We start from the raw sequence: 20247 nt of genomic DNA, 5'->3' as shown, positions 1-20247 counted from the left end.
TTATTTTAAAGTTAAGGTGCCTTGCCCTCCCTATTTTTGATTGAAAGAGTGTGCTTACAATGGTTGAGATTCAGCTCCTTTGAACTCTAGGGGAATATAAGCAAAAGAAACATTTGGATAAGAGGCTGAAAGGCATTTCTATCTATTTTATCCAACTGTTAGCTGACATGTTACATTACGTATACTAACAATTTAAAAACATATTGGTTATGTAATATGTATAAGCAGCTGTCTTTTTGCTTTACAGTTTCTCAGTAAAATAATTCAGCACTTGAAGTTTTCCTACATGTATTTTGTGTGCGAATCTTATGGATTGTAGATAGATTGTAGATTGTCTCCACAGGAGCTGCAGCGCTTCAGTGTTTTTGTTTTTGCTGTTCTTCTCTTTTCTTAGAAAAAGTTAAATGTAGACTTTGTCAGGGAGACTGTTTCTGTGGATGGGTAACCTACAGTGACTGATAGCTCTTTTTCCTCTTTGTTTTGTTCCTAGATAGGCTTTGCCACTTTTTCTTTATCTTTTTTTTTTTTTTTTTTTTTTTTTTAAAAAGACCAAGTCTCGCTCTATCGTCCAAGCTGGAGTGCAATGGTGTCATCTCTGCTCACTGCAACCTTTGCCTCCTAGGTTCAAGTGATTCTCCTACCTCACCCTCCTGAGTAGCTGGGATTATAGACACGTGCTACCACACCTGGCTCATTTTTGTATTTTTAGTGGAGACAGGGTTTCACCATGTTGGTCAGGTTGATCTCAAACTTGTGACCTTGTGATCTGCTTGCCTCGGCTTCCCAAAGTTCTGGGATTACAGGCATGAGCCACTGCGTCTGGCCAGGCTTTTCCACTTTGAGAAGCCCCCAACCTTTTTGTTTTTGTTTTTGTTTTTTAAGACAGATTCTTGCTCTGTCACCCAGGCTGGAGTGCAGTGGCACGATCTCGGCTCACTGCAACTTCCGCCTCCCAGATTCAAGCGATTTTCCTGCCTCAGCTTCCCTAGTAGCTGGTACTACAGGTGTGCACCAACACACCCAGCTAATTTTTTTTGTTTTTTTTGTTTGTTTGTTTGTTTTTGTATTTTTGGTAGAGACAGGGTTTCAGCCTATTGACCAGGCTGGTCTTGAACTCCTGACCTCATGATCTGCCCACCTCAGCCTCCCAAAGTGCTGGGATTACAGGCGTGAGCCACCACGTCCAGCCAAGAAGCCCCTTTTTATTTTACTTGAAATGTCCCAACTTTTCATAATGTCAAAAATGAGTTTCCACCAAGGAGTGGCAGCAGAAATGAAATTACCTATTTTAGTATATAAATGAAGTAATTATCGAGTTATAATGATTTTTTTTTAATTGCTGGGTTTATTTTTTTTAATATTTTGTAGATTTTATATTTTAATGCAGACTTCTACATGGAGCTTTAAAATTATTTCATTAATGTCATGTAATAGAAATTGGTAATTCCCTTATTCATTATGGTTAAGTAATATCAGTATTTTAACTCAGCTACAATGTTGCACTGCCAGTTGGTTTATTAGTATTAGAATTAAGTTATCTTAGAGTTAGAGGGACATTAGAGTTCATTTAGTCTAAAATTCAACATGAAGCCTTACTATATTTCATCTTCTGCTTGAATACTTCCAGTTTGGCAGGGCTCATAATGTATTTTTCTTAATTTTTTTATTTTTATATTTTTAAAGGTAGAGCCTTGCTCTGTTACCCAGGCTGGAATGCAGTGGTGCGATCATAACTTACCACAGCCTTGAACTCCTGCACTCAAGCCATCCTCTGCCTTAGCTTCTCAAGTAACTGGGACAGTATGTGCCTGCCACCACGTTCGGTTAATTAATTTTTTTTTTATTTTTTATTTTTTACTGGATGCATGGTCTCACTATGTTGCTTAAACTGGTTTTGAACTCCTGGCCTCAAGTGGTCCTTCTGCCTTGGTCTCCCAAAGTGCCGCAATTACAGGTGTGAGCCACCATGCCTGGTCCTCATTATATTTTAAAGCATCCCTTTCATTATTTCTAAATGCTGGAAAGTTCTTTATTACATTGAGCCACAGTTTGTCTTAATAGTCACAAACTTAATCCTAATTAAATAAATACCTTTCCCCTAAGTTTTCTTTTCTTCAGGCTACAGAATTATTGAGATTATTCTCAACCATTCCTCATGTTAGAAACTCTTTCTCAATTTATTTCCATCCTCTTTGTCCTTCTCTGGATAATCTCAGATTTGATACTGTGTTTTCTTTAATGTGGTAATCCCTGAACTCTAGATATGGTTCTTCCTATTTGGACTAATCAGTATATATATTGCAGTAGATCCATTTTGTCCTTTATCTAGATAAAGTATTTCTAGTAGCTTGAAACTCATTCGCCTTTTAAAAGTTGTTTTAGAATTAAAAATCACAAACCAAATATCCACTGTCCTCAAGAGAATCACCTAACACCCACAAGGATTCTTGCAGACTCATGGTAAAGGGGTGGAAAAACATATACCATGCAAATAGAAACCAAAATCAAGCAGGAGTAGCTGTTCTTTTATATCAGATAAAACACATTAAAGCAACATGAATAGACTTTTGTTAAAAGAAGATATACGAATAGCCAACACATATTAAAAAAATTCTCAACATCACTAATGATCAGGGAAATGCAAATTAAAACCACAATGACATACCCTTTATCCCAGCCAGAATGGCCATTATGAAAAAGTAAAAACAAAGAAAAAAAACCATAGATGTTGGCATGGATATGGTGAAAAGGGAATGCTTATACACTGCTGGTGAGAGTGTAAATGAGTACAACCTGTGTGGAAAACAGTATGGAGAGTTCAAGTAGATCTACCATTTGATCTAGCGTTCTCACTACTGGCTATCTATTCAAAGGAAAATAAGTCCCTATGTCAAAAAAGACATCTACATGTCTATGTTTATTGCAGCACAATTCACAATTGCAAAGATATGGAACCAGCCTAAGTCCACATTAACTGATGAGTGGATAAAGGAAATGTGGTGTGTATACACGTGTATACATACACACCACATATATATACACACATATATACATACATACACGCACACACCCCCCATGGGATACTACTCAGCCATGAAAAAGTAATGAAATGTCTTTTGTAGCAACATGGCTGGAACCGGAGGCCATTATTCTGAGTGAAGTAACTCGGAAATGGAAAATCAAATACCATATGTTCTCATTTTTTATTTGTATGTTGAAATCTAAACCATCAGAATATTCGAGACTAGGCTATGGGTATGTGAAGACATACAGAGTGATATGTCTGGATATTGGAGACTTAGAAGCAGGGAGGAGGGAGAGATTTTTAAAATGACATATTGGGTACAATGTACACTACTTGGGTAACAGGTACACTAAAATCTCAGACTTTCCTTTTGTAAAATTCATCTGTGTAACCAGAAACCACTTGTACACAAAAAGCTATTGAAATTAAAAAAAAAAAAAAAAAAAAAAATGAGGCAGCAATCACATTCTGCTCCCTGCCTTGAGCTATCTATTCATGCCTTGAAACTTCTTGTTATCGCCCAGGTAGTTAACCTCACAGTGTCACATAGGATACTATAACCCATACCCTATAGCTTAAAAATGTGTAGCCAATCACGAATCAATGTTATTTCTTTAAATCCATGAGAATCCCTGACAGACTGTTTTCTGTCAACCCACTTCCTATCCCTCTTTTTTGTCTTTAAAAACCTGGATGCAACAAAGTTTCAATGGAGGTCATATCCAAGGTTACTTGGGGGAGTCTTCTGAGCAGCTGTTGTCACTTTGGCTCACTTAAACTCTCTAAATTAAAAAACAAAAAAAAAGTTGCCTTAGTAGTTGGATCAAATTTGAACTTGTAAGCAGTGAAACCCTTAGGCTTTTTCATAGGAAAACCTGGTAAGGTAGATTTTTCACTCTGCAGCCTTATGTCACGGTTCCAGGTTAAATTTTGTTTTGCTTATTTTTGGAGTCATCCTTATTCATTGTGGTTTTGGCTTATTACTTGCATTTTTCAGTTTGTGAAAATGTATCGAGCTGTTTGCTAGGGTGTGTGTAGCTTTCTGATTTACTTCCATAAAAGTTTACTTCTATAAAAAATTTTTTAAATAGAGCGAAAGTTTACAAATAATTGAAACTGAAGTTTGATAAAATCTACACCTATAGTTTTAAGAGGCAAATGTTCTTTATTTGACAAAGGATTATCAGGTTATATTAATTTAGTATGGATATTTGAAATTCTTAGAGAAAATTATATCTATTCCCTTAATTTACTAATTTTTCAATATCTGTAGCGTTTCTTCTCTTTAAGTTGCATTCCTGTAAGGAGGATTGAGAGGTGGGGATGGTAGGGGTTATAGAGCAAGGACATATTAAATACTTTGTAGTCATTATTATTCTGAAGATTGAAAACACATTATAATTTTATACTGTAATTTTTGACTTCTGTGAAGTTATGAAAGAAAACATTTGATTTGTATATTGAAATCTAAACCATCAGATTATTTGAGACTGACTTCCCAGTTGATTCCATTTATAACAACTCATTTTATTTGGACCACTTCACCTTTTCTCAGGAAATGAGGAGATTAAATGAAAATAATTTCCCATAAAAAAACTAATAACTCTAATATGTAATGTTTAAATCTGGCTTTCTTTTTGTACAATAGTTATTTTATTTTTGCATTTCCCTGATAACTTGGGGGGAATACAGGTTTTGCAATCATCAAATTTTATGTTTTTGAAATTTTATTGAAAATAAATTATACTCTGTAGATAAAACAGTCGTTAAAATTAGATGGTGTGTGCGTTAAGTGCTGACAAGGATTTGGAGCAACTGGCACGTTCAGATCTTGCTGCTAGCAATGCAGAATGGTACTACTCTTCTGAGAGTTTTGTAGATTTTTAGAAAGTTAAATGTGTTTACCATATGACTCAGTAGTCCCACTGTTAGGTATTTGTACTACAGAGATGAAGCTTATATTCACACAAAAACCTGTACACAAGTGTTCATAACAGTTTTATTTCATACTTCCAAAGCGGAAAATAACCTAAATGCTCTTCAGCTGGTCAATGGATCAACAAACTGCTAGAGTCTCTACAATATAATACCACTCAATGGCAAAAGGATCAAATTATTAATATATGTAACAACTTGGATGAATTTCAAAAACCTAGTGACACAAGCCAGTCTCAAAAGGTAGCATTCTATGTGATTCCATTTATTTGACACAAAGGATAGCATAAGGGACTTTTTGGGGATGACAGAACTGTTCTATATCCTGATTTTGGTGGTTAACTGAATCTGCACATATGTTGAATTTTATACAACTGTAGACCCCCAGAAAAGGTTTTTTTTTTTTTTTGTATGATAATTTAAAAAAAACCACAGGCGTACCTCCTTTTATTGTGCTTTGCTCTATTGTGCCTCGTAGATACTGTTTTTTCCCAAATTGAAGGTTTGTGATAACCTTGCGTCAAGGAAGTTTATCAGTGCCATTTTTCCAACAACACATGCTGATTTCATGTCTCTATGTCACATTTTTGTAATTCTTGCAATATTTCAAACTTTTTCATTATTATATCTGTTGAGGTCATCTGTGATCAGAGATCTTTGATATTACAATCGTAATTGTTTTGGGGATGCCACAGATGGCATCCATATCAGATGGCAAACTTAAATGATAAACATTGTGTGTGTTCTGACTACTCCGTGGACCAGCTATTCCCTGTCTCTGTCCCCCTCCTCGGGCCTCCCTACTACAATGGCCTCTGAACATGCAAGTGAAAGGAAGAGCCTCATATCTCTCACCTTGAACCAAAAGCTATAGAAAGGGTGAAGCTTAGGGAGGAAGGCCAAAAGCTAGGCCTCTTGGCCCCAGTTAGCTAAGTTGTGACTGCAAAGGAAAAGTTCTTAAAGGAAACTAAAAGTACTGCTCCAATGAATACACAAATGATAAGAAAATGGAACAGCCTTATTGCTGATGTGGAGAAGATTTTAAAGATCTGGATAGAAGATCAAACAGCCACACCATCCCTTAAGGCCAAGCCTAATCCAGAGCAAGACCCTAACTCTCTTCAGTTCTGTGAATGCTGAGAGGTGAGGAAGCTGCAGAAGAACATTTTGAAGCTAGGAGAGGCTGGTTCATGAGGTTTAAGAAAAGAAACTTTGTCCATAACATGAAAGTGCAAGATGAAGCAACAAGTGCTGATATAGAAGCTACAGCAAGTTATCCAGAAGATTTAGCTAAGGTTTTTGATGAAGGTTGCTACACTAAGCAACAGATTTTCAATGTAGATGAAACAACCTACTACTAGAAGAAGATGCTATCTAGAACTTTCCCAGCTAAAAAGAAGTCAGTGCCTGGCTTCAAAGGACAGACTGACTCTTTTATTAGGGGCTAATGCAGCTGGGGACTTTTAAGTTAAAGCCAATGCTCATTTACCATTCCAAAAAATCCTGCAGCCCTTAACAATTATGCTAAATCTATTCTGCCTGTTCTCTGTAAATGAAGCAACAAAGCCTGGATGACAACAGGTGTTCACAGTATGGCTTACTGAATTGAATATTTCAAGCCCACTGTTGAGATTTCTGGTCAGAACAAGAGTCCTTTTAATATGGTACTGCTTATTGACAAGACACCTGGTTACCCAAGCGCTCTGATGGAGATGTACTAGGAGATTAATACTGTTTTTATGTGTGCTAACATAACATCTATTCTGCAGCCTGTAGATTAAGGAGTAATTTCTACTTTCAAGTCTTATTATTTAAGAAATGCATTTCATAAGGCTATAGCTGCCATAGATAGTGATTCCTCTGAGGCATCTGGACAAAGTCAGTTGAAACCCTGAAAAGGATTCACCATTCTGGATGCAATTAAGGACATTGATGATTTAGGGAGGAGATCAAAACATCAACATGAACAAGAGTTTGGAAGAAGTTGATTCCAAACCTCATGGATGACTTTGAGGGATTTAGAGAAGGAAGTAACTGCAGTTGTGGTAGAAATAGCAATGAAACTAGAATTAGAAGTGGAGCCTGAAGGGAAGACTGAATTGCTGCAATCTTATGATACAACTTTAATGGATGGAGGGGTTGCTGCTTATGGATGAGCAAAGAAAGTGGTTTCTTGAGATGGGATCTACTGGTGAAGATGCTCTGAACATTTTTGGAATGTCAGTGTTCATTGTCAACAATATTTACTTAACAGAAATAAATTATTAAAATATATTGAGAAGTCTTTTCACTTTCAGAACTCTATGCTTTGTAGTTGTTACCTTGAATAGTTGTTAAAGCCATAGTTATGTTATATCCTTCGTAATTGGTAGAGAGATGGAGGAAGATGGAGAAGAAATGACCTCTGTCAAGTTAAGAGTCTATAGCCTTAATGTTTCTTTAATGGCTTTTCCCATTTTATTTTTCCTTTGATTATTCCGTAGAGTATTTGGAACTTGTCTTTTTATTTTTATTTTTTAATTTTTTTGAGACAGAGTCTCACTCTGTTGCCCAGGTTGGAGTGGGGTGGTGCAGTCTCAGCTCACTGCAACCTCTGCCTCCTAGGCTCCAGCGATTCTCGTGCCTCAGCCTCCCAAGTAACTGGGATTACAGGCATGCACCACCATGCCTGGCTAATTTTTGTATTTTTAGTAGAGACAAGGTTTTGTCATATTGGCTGGGCTGGACTCGAACTCCTGGCCTCAGGTGACTCACCACTTCTGCCTCCCAAAGTGCTGGGATTATAGGCGTGAGCCACCGTGCCCAGCTCAAACTTGTCTTTTAACTAGATGAAAAAATTATTAAGCTATGGGAATGTCACTAATTTCACCTTGTGGCTACACCTAATGACAGGATGGCAGACATAAAGGTGTACAATAAGGATGTGGCTCATGGTGTTTGTGTTTTTCATCTTGTATTCTTGCCCTTCCCATTCCATATCTTTTTTCCGTCTTTCATTTCTTTTGTATTTTTTTAAACTAATTTCAGCGAGGAAATGTAATATGTGTATATATACACATATAAGTTGCTTTTATGGGTTACAATTTAAAAACCAGTTGAGAACAACATTTTCACATTTCCGTAAGACTTCATCGTATTGTTTTCATCAGATGGGAAATAAGGTCAGATAACTATGGGACAAATATTTATGTAGTAGTCTCTCCTGACATAGTGAGTATAATAGTGAGTCTGCTGAAAATTCTCTGCTTCATTAAGCTTACATTGTGATGTACTAATGGGTGGAGGTAGGTGCTATTACATTGTGAGGAATTGAGTCCCATCCTGATTTGTTTTTGACGTCTTAATTTTTGTCAAATTATAAAGCTTGTTGAATCCATTCATTTTTTTGCCAGATTGATAGGGAATAATTATTTATTCAATTCTTCACGTATTCTTTACATTTATATCAAAATAGTATCATGGCTTTGGCATTCCAAAATTAACAAAGAATGTGATAGTCATAATAACAGTCATGTAACTTGGTGAGTAGAATATATATTCTGTTGTATTCATAGTTTAATAGTTTTTAACATGGTGAGTAGAGCAAACCATTACTTGGCTAAAGAGTGTTTTTAGGAATTATATAAGAAGATAAAATGCTTACAAACAATTGGTATCAACTGATATTTAAGAAAATGCTCAGAGGCCGGGTGTGGTGGCTCATGCCTGTAATCAGAGGCACTTTGGGAGGCCAAGGTGAATGGGTCACTAGAGGTTAAGAGTTCGAGACCAGCCTGACCAACATGGTGAAACACCATCTCTACTAAAAATACAAAAATTAGCCGGTTGTGGTGATGGGTGCCTGTAATCCCAGCTACTCGGGAGGCTGAGGGACGAGAATGCTTGAACCTGGGAGGTGGAGGTTGCAGTGAGTTGAGATGGTGCCACTGAACTCTGGCCTGGGTAACAGAGTGAGACTTCATCTCAAAAAAAAAAAAAAAAAAGGAAAAAGAAAATGCTTGGTAAGATATATGGCTTATTATCTTATTATTAAAAGCTGGTTCTTTTTTTTCCCCAGGAGAAACCTCAATTATTTTTCCAATGCTTATGCAGCTGCAGTTAGTGCGGTGGACCCTGATGCAGGAAATGGAGAACTTTGCATTAAGGTTCCATCAGAGCTGTGGAAACACGTTGATGGTAAAGCACCAAGAATATATTGACTGTATACTAAAATCATGTTAGATTCAGAGACTAGAGAATTTTACATGAAGACTAATGATGCTGGCCAGGCACGGTGCCTCATACCCGTAATCCCAGCACTTTGGGAGGCCAAGGCGGGCGGATCACCTAAGATTAGGAGTTCAAGACCAGCCTGGCCAACATGGCAAAACCCCATCTCTACTAAAAATACAAAAATTAGCCAGGCATGGTGGTGGGCGCCCGTAATCCCAGCTACTCAGGAGGCTGAGGCAGGAGAATTGCTTGAACCCAGGAGGTGGAGGTTGCAGTAAGCTGAGATCGCACCCCTGCACTCCAGCCTGTGCAGGAGAGTGAGACTCTGTCTAATAAAAAAAAAAAAAAAAACGCCAATGATGTCAAAATTGTAAATTAACCAGTTGAAATATACAGAATGGGTTGGAAGCCCTTTTTCTTTTTAAGGATCACTGGCTAACAGGATAATATCAGTTCAGGGCTGTGAAAAAAGCAATTTATTTCACCGTTTTTTAAAGCAAAAAAAAAATTTTTTTTTTTTTTTTGAGATGGAGTTTTGCTCTCCTCGCCCAGGGTGGAGTGCAATGGCGCAATCTTGGCTCACTGCAACCTCTGCCTCCCAAGTTCAAGCGATTCTCCTGCCGCAGCCACCAAGTAACTGGGATTACAGCCTCCCGCCACCATGCCTGGCTAATTTTTGTATTTTTAGAGGAGACGGGGTTTTACCATGTTGGCCAGACTGGTCTCGAACTCCTCACCTCAGGTGATCCGCCCGCCTTGGCCTCCCAAAGTGCTGGGATTACAGGGGTGAGCCACTGCACCTGGCGGTGAAAAATATTTTTTAAAAATCATGTAGATAGAACCGTTTGTCAAGATTTGAGAATCCGCACAATATCAAATTAGTTTAGAATTATAGCATTTTGTAGCAGGAAAGATCCTGAAAAATCTGGTTCAATTCCTTCTTTTTACAGAAGAGTAATCTGAAGTCTAATGAGAGTGAGTAAACTGCTGAACTTCACTTAGCAAATTATTGGTGGAGTTAAAGCTAAAACACAGGGTTCCTGATACTCAGTCTGCAGACTTTTTAAACCTTCTTTGTGTCTGGTATAAAGTTTTAGCCACTGTAATATTGTACATTAGCTTCTGCCTTGCTTATTTAGCCTTATAAAAATCAAGATAAGGAAGTAAAAGACTTCTTGTTTGTTTATTGCTTTCTGTTGTGGGTGCTGGGGTCGGGGTAGGGTTTGTGGAGGAACTTACCCTAATTTAGGGGACAGATGTGGAGGTCGTCATTGCCTTTTTAGTGTTTGGAGATAGTGCATATGATTGTAATGCTTGGAGGGAAATTAGAATCTTACGAAAGCAATGCAGTTTACAGTGAAGAAATCAAGCGTAACAAAATACATAATAATAATGCAAATTCTCGAGTAGTGTTCCCTACTCTACCTCTCATCCTTGTACTCCCCAAAGTCACCTAGGGTTAATTTTGCAGGAGAATGTAATAGGAGAAAGAACTTGAAAAGTAAGTGTGTTAGTCCGTTTTCATGCTGCTGATAAAAGACATACCTCAGACTAGGAAGAAAAAGAGGTTTAATGAACTTACAGTTCCACGTGGCTGGGGAGACCTCACAATCTTGGCAGAAGGCAAGTAGGAGCAAGTCATGTCTTCTGCAGATGGTGGCCAGCAAAAAGAGAGAGAGAGAGCTTGTGCAGGGAAACTCCCATTTTGAAAACCATCAGATCTTGTGACACTTATTCACTGTCGTGAGAACAGCACGGGAAAGACTTGCCCCTGTGATTCAATTACCTCCTACTGGGTCCCTCCCATACCATGTGGGAGTTATGGGAGCTACACGATGAGATTTGGGTGGGAACACAGAGCCAAACTGTATCAGTAAGTTTGGGATTGGATTTGGAAGGCATAAGTGTGCAGTGTGGGAGTTTTGGACTTTTTAGGCATTGTACATTGTCAGAAATGTTGAGAGGAGGATATGGCATAACCAAAGGTGTATTTTGGGAAAATAATACAAGCAATAGTTATAATTGATTGGAGGTAGAAATACCAATAGTAGCAGCCTGTTGAGTTAATATAGGCAGACATATGATAAAAGTCTAAACTAGGGTAAGTAGTGTGGTTTTTCATATAAATCTCAGTCCTCGCCGGGCGCGGGGGCTCAAGCCTGTAATCCCAGCACTTTGGGAGGCCGAGACGGGCGGATCACGAGGTCAGGAGATCGAGACCATCCTGGCTAACACGGTGAAACCCCGTCTCTACTAAAAATACAAAAAACTAGCCGGGCGAGGTGGCGGGCGCCTGTAGTCCCAGCTACTCCGGAGGCTGAGGCAGGAGAATGGCGTAAAAACCCGGGAGGCGGAGCTTGCAGTGAGCTGAGATCCGGCCACTGCAGTCCAGCCCGGGCTACAGAGCAAGACTCCGTCTCAAAATAAATAAATAAATAAATAAATAAATAAATAAATAAATAAATAAATCTCAGTCCTCAATTCCATTTCATGTTCAACATTAAATCTTTGTCTTTATTATATAGACCACTGTACTTATTTATGTATCAATGTGTGTGTATGTTTATTTGTTGCAGAGTTAAAGGTGCTGAAGATACACATCAATTTTTCTCTGGATCAGCCCAAAGGAGGTCTTCATTTTGTGGTACCCAGTGTAGAGGGAAGTATGGCAGAGAGAGGTGCTCATGTTTTCTCTTGTGGGTATCAAAATTCTACAAGGTAGATTATAGATTCTTAAATATTTCAATTAATTTTTAAATTGCATTTTTTATGTATAAGCAAGGCATACATTTAGTGTAAAACAAGAAATACTAGTTTTATTCCCTCCCAAATTCAGAGTTCTTTCAAATTACTTTGTTAGTCATTCCTCCTAAAAAAAGTTTTTTTTTTTTTGAGACAGTCTTGCTCTGTCATCCTTGTTGGGGTGCGCTGGGGTGCTGTCTCTGCTCACTGCAACCTCTGCCTCCTAGGTTCAAGTGATTCTCATGCCTCAGCCTCCCAAGTAGCTGGTATTACAGGTATTCACCACTACACCTGCCTAATTTTTTATATTTTTAGTAAAGGTGGGATTTCACCATGTTGGCTAGGCTGGCCTTTAACTCCTGACCTCAAGTGATCCGCCCACCTTGGCCTCCCAAAGTGCTGGGATTACAGGCATGAGCCACGGCGCCCAGCCCTCCTTAATCTTACATCTCCCTTATTCTCTCTCATTTTCATGTTTACTGTTCTAAAATAATCATCTCACTTGATTCCTTCTTTTTTAAAAACTTTATATTGAAGTAAAACATACATATAGAAAATTGCACAGAATGTAAACTTCGATGAATTTTCACAAGTGAACAAGCCCACATAATTTACACTTAGACACAATATTACAAGCATTACAGAGACCTGCTCTCACCTGCTTTCATTCTCTACTTCCCCGCTTCACATTCTACTTCTCAACTCTGCTTATTTATTGATTTATTTATTTTTTGAAACAGAGTCTCATTCTGTTGGCCAGGCTGGAGTGCAGTGGCATAATCTTGGCTCACTGCAACCACCACCTCCTGGATTGCAGTGATTCTCCTGCCTAGCCTCCCAAGTAGCTGGGACTACAGGCATGTGCCACCACACCTGGCTAATTATTGTATTTTTAGTAGAGGCGGGGTTTCCTCATGTCTTTAGTAGAGACAGCCTGTCTCACAGGCTGGAGTGCAGTGGAGCAATCTCGGCTCATACAGCCTCCACCTTCCAGGTTCAAGTGATCCTCCTGTCTCAGCCTCTGGAGTAGCTGGGATTACAAGCAGATACATCATACCTGGCTGATTTTTGCATTTTTAGTAGAGACAGGTTTCACCATGTTGGCCAGGCTGGTTTCAAACTCCTGACCTCAGGTAATCCACCTGCCTCAGCCTCCCGTAGTGCTGGAATTACAGGCGTCAGCCACTGCGCCCAGCCTCTCCTCAGATTATTATAATAACTCCTCTAAACCAGGGATAATGTCTTACACACTTTTATGCCTCAATACTAAGTACCTACCCTGTCACATAACACCTTACCCGAACTGATGAAAGCTGACTATAAATTTTATATCTGGCTTTACCAGCACTCAGTTTGAATTTATACAATGCGTTACATACTTCAAAAAAGCAGTTTTATAATTTAATCAAATAAATTCTGAATATTTGTTAGGCTTTATAAAACTTTTTACTGTAAGCCTTTTTTAGTTTCTAGAAATGAATGCTGCATAAAAACTGACTAATGTGCATATACAAGTTAAAATTATTTTTTAAAACATTGGAAACTAAGAATTGCTTAACTCTTTTTAGGGTTTGAACTGATGGTAACACATAATTTTTTTTTTAATGTTGCCAAATAGTATTTGGAAACAGATTTTATTTTATCAGATTTTTTTCAGGTTGTACAGTAAAAAGCTTCAGTAGCCAAATAGCTAAAGGTTTTATTTGTTCGTTTTCTAGAAATGCTAAAATAGCTTGCATGTTGGGAAAGCAATGTAGGGGACACTTTGAATACATTTTCTATACTGTCAATCTTTTTTCTAGATTTTGGTTCCCTTGTGTTGATTCATACTCTGAATTGTGTACATGGAAATTAGAATTTACAGTAGATGCTGCAATGGTTGCTGTTTCTAATGGCGATTTGGTGGAGACAGTGTATACCCATGATATGAGGAAGAAAACTTTCCATTATATGCTTACCATTCCTACAGCAGCATCAAATATCTCCTTGGCCATTGGACCATTTGAAATACTTGTAGATCCATACATGCATGAGGTAAGTCAGAGCTCTCCCTTCTTACTCTTCTCCTGGCCTTTTATTGCTTTTAAAAAGATGGATATTGACTGGGTGCAGTGGCTCACGCCTGTAATCCCAGCACTTTGGGAGGCCAAGGCATGCGGATCACGAGGTCGGGAGATCGACCCTGGCCAACACAGCAAAACCCGATCATTACTAAAAATACAAAAACTTAGCCAGGCATGGTGGTGGGCACCTGTAGTCCTAGCTACTTGGGAGGCTGAGGCAGGAGAATGGCTTGAACCCGGGAGGCGGAGCTTGCATTGAGCTAAGATTGTGCCACTGCACTCCAGCCTGGGCAACAGCTTGAGACTCTGTCTCAAAAAATAAATAAATAAATAAGTTTCCTTATCTGATATATATAATGATGTGAATTCTTGAATGAATTTCTTTTAAAATGTTGTATTTAAATTTCAGGTTATTTTCCAACAGAGTCTTAGCATTTCAAAAGAGCTTCAGTTATTTAGAGTATAGGTTGATTTCTGTAACTAATTCTGTTCATTACTAATGTCATCTTTTTTTTTAATCATGTTTTTGAATGTTGTGTTCCCATCTCTGGAATGTAAAATATTGTAAATTCAAAATTAAAGAGGAAGATTTATTCTCTCTTCAACCTATACAGAGGAAAATAGACGGTTAGAAACCCGGTTAGCATACTCAGGAAGACTTCTAGTTTCTTCCCAGCACATATCTTATCATAATTCATTTATCAATTGACAGGCCAAATAGCAGTTTTAGGCCTCCCCAAGCATGAGACTTCTGCTGATTAGAAAATGATTTATTAGTTGTTACCTCTCTTTAGTCTTCAACTTAGGTTTTTTTTTTTTTTTTTAAAAAGAAATATATAAGCATGTAATTTGGCTATGTATATCTCAACAGCATTTCTTTTAGTCATGTGAATAAAAATTGAGGGCAGCAGGCTTTCAGTGAGCTCCTCAGTTTGCCTTTTATATTTTCTTTGTTGAAATTCACAGGATTTGTAAAATCACTCATGGAAAAGATTCAGGATATTTTGTGTTGATTTTGCTTATGTTGTCTTAACAATGACTCTTTTGAAAGGTTTATCCACTGATAAGATTGGCAGTGAACTTTATTGTCTTTGGTAAATGATCAACTTTAAAATCAATGTTTGATTAGTACCTATTTTGTATTTCAGAGGAATTTTTTTCTACTCTGAGTTATTGAATAGGAACCAGGCAAATGATAGTCAAGAATTGTTTCTCCTGACTTAGTCTTTCTCTGTGTCAAATACATGAGTTGTTACCTGCATTATCAGTAAATTTGCTGTCTTGTAGGTTTGTCTAAAAATGAGTCCTTTTTCTGATGAATAGTATTTTTTATTTGCATACACAAATAAAATTATGATTAAATATCATGATTAATACAAAGGGAATGTTAATCATGATACTGTTTTGGGCCCTGATCGTTAATAATACATAGATACTTTTCTCCACTCCTATGGTAGCCTCTAATCTGTTCTTTTAAATGTTATTAGAAGAATAATTTTTATGATAAATTAAAAACTTCCCTTGCCTTTATAATTCTGCAGTAATTAGAACTCTTTAGCATGGCTTTCAAGATCTTCTGTAATTTGACCCTAATAGATGTTATAGTCAAAATAGTTTACTTAGACTTCTCTGATCATACCTTTTTTCTTCCCATCTTTGACTCTGGGATGTTCTCTTTTGCTATACCAAAAATTCCCTATCAAACTTCTGTTGAACTCAAAAAGATTACAACAGCTTCACACTCCTGCATGAAACCTTAGATGCTTGTTCTAGTCAGTGATCTGTGTCATTGTTGATGGCACTCATTTGGCACAGTATCGGGGGAACCAGCCCCCAATATTTCAGTGTAGGTTCTTTTCTATTTTCCCTAAGTGTCAGCTGGTCTGAGAAATAAAGAGAAAGAGTACAAAAGAGACAAATTTTACAACTGGGCCTCCGGGGATGACATCACCTATTGGTAGGTTCCATGATGCCCCTTGAGCCACAAAACCAGGAAGTTTTTATTAGGGATTTCAAAAGGGGATGGGGGTACAAACAGGGAGTAAGTCACAAAGATGACATGCTTCAAAGGGCAATAAAAGATCACAAGGGTAGAAGGACAGAGCAAGATCACAAGGCCAGGGTGAAATTAGAATTACTGATGAGGTTCCATGTCCTGTTGGGCACGCATTGGCATTGATAAACATCTTAACAGGAAACAGGGTTCGAGAGCAGACAACTGGTCTGACTAGAATTTGCCAGGCTGGAATTTCCTAATCCTAGCAAGCCTGAGGGTACTGCAGGAGACTAGGGCGTATTTCATCCCTTATTGTCAACCGCATAAGACAGACCCTCCCAGAGTGGCCATTTAGAGGCCTCCCCCTGGGAATGCATTCCTTTCCCTGGGTTATTCCTTACTGGGGAAAGAATTCAGCGATATTTCTCCTATTTGCTTTCTGCAAGAAGAGAAATATGACTTTGTTCTGCCCAGCCCCGCAGGCAGTCAGACCTTATGGTTATCTCCCTGGTTTCCTGGAAATTGCTGTTACCCTGTTCCTTTTTAGGATGCCAAGATTTCATATCGTTCAAACACACATGTTTTACAAACAATCTGTGCAGATAATGCAATCATCACAGGGTCCTGAGGCGACATACATCCTCAGCTTATGAAGATGACGGGATTAAGAGATTAAAGACAGGCATAGGAAATTTAAGAGTATTGATTGAGGAAGTGATAAATGTCCATGAAATCTTCACAGTTTATGTTAAGAGATTGCGGTAAAGACAGGCGTAAGAAATTATAAAAGTATTAATTTGGGGAACTAATAAATGTCCATGAAATCTTCACAATTTATGTTCTTCTGCCGTGGCTTCAGCCAGTCCGTCCGTTCAGGGTCCCTGACTTCCTGCAACAGCACAGATCACAGTAAGAGATAGCATACAATATTTGTGTGACCAAAGTGAGATGTAACCTAATGAAAAAAACCAGAGTTACTATTTCTGTTGCAGGCATTTTTTAATCTCCTAACTACCATTAAGTTTTTCTGCAGTTTTCGGTATGTAATTGAAATATTAGAGAGGGACTATAGTAATTATTTTTTATATGCAGATAATATGATTAACATTAACAGTTGATAAGACACATTATTATAACATGCATTATTCACTAGATTAGATATTTATGAATAAGAAGTATGTTTATAATAAGCCTTTGAAATTTAAATCTTTCTTGTTATGTGTACATATGAGAAAAAATTTTAATTGAATTTGGAACCAGAGTTATATTTTAGTTGGTCGAAGCATTCCACAGACTTATAATACACCATGAATTTAATTTTTAAGTACAATTAATATTTTATAAATGTGATCAGTAAAAGTAATCACTATTTTCACATTTTCTTTCAGCATCTTGAAATTATTAAAGAATAGATTTATGAGAACATTTATTTATAATTGAGATATTTAGGAAATTTACAATATTAAAGGTAACTGTTTCATTTAGATGATCTTCCTTGCTGCTTCTTTTCAGGTTACTCATTTTTGTTTGCCCCAACTTCTTCCATTGCTGAAACATACCACATCATACCTCCATGAAGTCTTTGAATTTTATGAAGAAATTCTTACATGTCGATACCCATACTCCTGTTTTAAGACTGTCTTCATTGATGAAGCTTATGTTGAAGTGGCTGCTTATGCTTCCATGAGCATTTTTAGGTTGGTATCTCTTCAGATTTGAAATGCCTATTTAAGGTAATGATATGAAGAAAAGTTACTGATTTTGTGGTCAATTTTAAGACGAGCTTTGAACTTTTTTCTCCAATTTAAATGTGATTGGCTTTGTAGAAAATTTGGGTTTTCAAATTTGTAAATGTAGAAAAACATGAAGACAAGAATTTTGAGATAACTCAAAAGGCTCATCTTCATCCAGAATTAACTAATATTAATATTTTCCCCATTTTAGTCTTGCTTTCATAAATTCTTTAAAAATTGTACAAATTATTGTATGACTAGTATGCATTTTTTTCTAGCACTATTTAAAAATGTACTGATATTGTCAGAAATTTACTGATATCAGTGGAAAATGTTGTGTTCTTTGTTTTGAGCAAAAGTTACTATGATAATGAATTTTAACTAAATTTTGAAAAGATTAGAAAGCTGGGATAATTTTTTTTTCTATTTTATATCTAACTTCTATTGTTTTAAAAGTGGAATTATTTTATTTTCACTGAATAAGTATTTATTTCTTGGTTATAATGAGCTTTCTTCTCTTTTAAATTCCAGCACGAATCTTTTACACAGTGCCATGATTATAGATGAGACACCTTTAACTAGAAGGTGTTTAGCCCAGTCCTTGGCCCAGCAGTTTTTTGGATGTTTCATATCTAGAATGTCTTGGTGAGTAACCTGAAAGTTCATACTACTGAGAAAAGAATCAAGTTTATTTTTCTTTTCTTTTCCTGCATTTAAGCTGACCTTTGCCCTAATTGCAGATAGCTAGTTTAAGAGACACTGTTCTAGATGTATTTAAAGAAAAATGATTGTAAGTTTCATCCTAACTTTTTGGACATGAAATCAATATAATCACTTCTGCGGTTTATAAGGTAAGATTTTGGTAAGACGGTGTCTTAAAGAACCGAGTGAATTCTGTAAATAAAAGAACATAAATGTACAGAAAACTGTTGTTAGAATTTTGATGTCAGTGTTCAAAGCAATTGGAAATAACTTAATATTTAATGTAAAATAGTGCTTCTCTGCAGTATTAATAATTATTTAGGGATTTGCCTACTAGTGTTCAGCTTTGTACCAGTTTGTTGAAAGAAATGAAAGGTATAAATGCTCTTTCTTTTCTTTTTTATTAACTTGAGGATGATTTAGAAGATAACAGAAAAATTAAGGTTATAATTGTGAACATTCTATACTATATAGAGTATATAAATCTTGGTTTTCTTTTTTCGCTTGCTGGAGTGGAGAGGGCAGAGGCTAAAGATAGATCTCTTGATTTGTAATTTTCCTAAATCCACATGTAGAAGTTTCATTAAAGAATAGTGCTTGGAACGTAGTAGGCAAAATATGGGTGGCTGGCTGGATGTATGGATGGATGGATGGGGTAGGTGGATGGATAGATGGATGAGTATACAAATGACTAAATGAGTGAGTGATGTTAATTGCCATTTTTCTAGAGAAAGCAACAAAAATGAATGAAGCAATTAAACTTTAGGTTTTAGAATGTCATTATTAATGGCATAATGCATGGGATTGGCAATAGTAGCATGTGGACTTTTAGAATTCAACAGTATAGTCCTGACTATGAGCAAGTATTTCCTTAGAGGCAGAGACAGTAAGAACAGAGTTGGGCAGGAGGGAAGCAGCACTGTCAGAGTAGAGCATATACTCTAGTAATTTATACCTGAAGCAAGACTGTAAAGCAGTCTCATAATTAATGGTAAAGGCAGGTGTGAATAAGGTATAATGAACGGGCAAGCAGGACTCAGCCAGAGGAAGTTGGGGAACCTAATGATTTGTTAATAATTTTCATTTTCTTTATGAAGGCAGGGAAATACACACTACACTTATTCCATTATCCTCTTCGACATTTTCTGAGGAGTTTTTATGATTAAAAGTAATTTGTACTTTTGACTTTTTGCTTAGGTCTGATGAATGGGTGCTGAAGGGAATTTCAGGCTATATCTATGGACTTTGGATGAAAAAAACTTTTGGTGTTAATGAATACCGCCATTGGATTAAAGAGGTAATGACAGCTAGATCCCTCATCCACTTACAAGTCAGTAAGACTGTTAATATTCTCCTGATTTCCAGGTCTCATGTCCTCCATTTTTAATGACTGTAAAATACTTCAAAATACTACTTGAAAATCCCTAATTTTTCCCAGCAAAATGGGAATCGATTTACTGAGAAAGACTAATGGTCTATTTTATCTAATCTCCATTGTCAACATTGGCCCCTAAAAACATTTTTTCCTCTGTGGAAGAGAATATTTAAGTTCCTTAAACATCAGATTGGTCGTTAGGTACGTCCCAGCTCCTTATAGTAGTCATTTGTAATTGTGCTTCCTAAATTTGTTTAGCTTTGTGACCTTAATCTTTCTAAGTCTCATCTGTTTCAGGAGGGCAGTCGTAGTGTCTGCCCATGGGCAGAGATTATTAGACATTATACATGTAATGTGCATGATGCTTTGCACATATTAACTGCTTCTTATATTCTGACTAGGCCTTGAATGCGTTTATGTTGTCATTTCATGTCTTTTTTTTTTTTTTTTTTTTTTTAACGATT

At 37.1% G+C, this 20247-nt stretch overlaps 1 protein-coding gene across 2 annotated transcripts in view; it reads left to right on the top strand.

The window, feature by feature from the left end:
* TAF2 (TATA-box binding protein associated factor 2) overlaps positions 1-20247 on the top strand; it is a 103982-nt gene that overhangs the window by 15641 nt on the left and 68094 nt on the right. For both annotated transcript variants that reach the window (XM_073018331.1, XM_073018330.1), the window contains exons 4-9: positions 9018-9136; positions 11749-11890; positions 13717-13948; positions 17486-17670; positions 18238-18351; positions 19606-19705. In XM_073018331.1, the coding sequence (XP_072874432.1) occupies positions 9018-9136; positions 11749-11890; positions 13717-13948; positions 17486-17670; positions 18238-18351; positions 19606-19705 (892 nt within the window). The remainder of the gene's footprint in view (positions 1-9017; positions 9137-11748; positions 11891-13716; positions 13949-17485; positions 17671-18237; positions 18352-19605; positions 19706-20247) is intronic.

Source organism: Chlorocebus sabaeus, chromosome 8, assembly GCF_047675955.1.
Source record: "Chlorocebus sabaeus isolate Y175 chromosome 8, mChlSab1.0.hap1, whole genome shotgun sequence".
Taxonomy (NCBI): domain Eukaryota; kingdom Metazoa; phylum Chordata; class Mammalia; order Primates; family Cercopithecidae; genus Chlorocebus; species Chlorocebus sabaeus.
The sequence above is the reverse complement of the archived record's forward strand: the minus strand, read 5'-3'. Positions and strand labels throughout refer to the sequence as shown.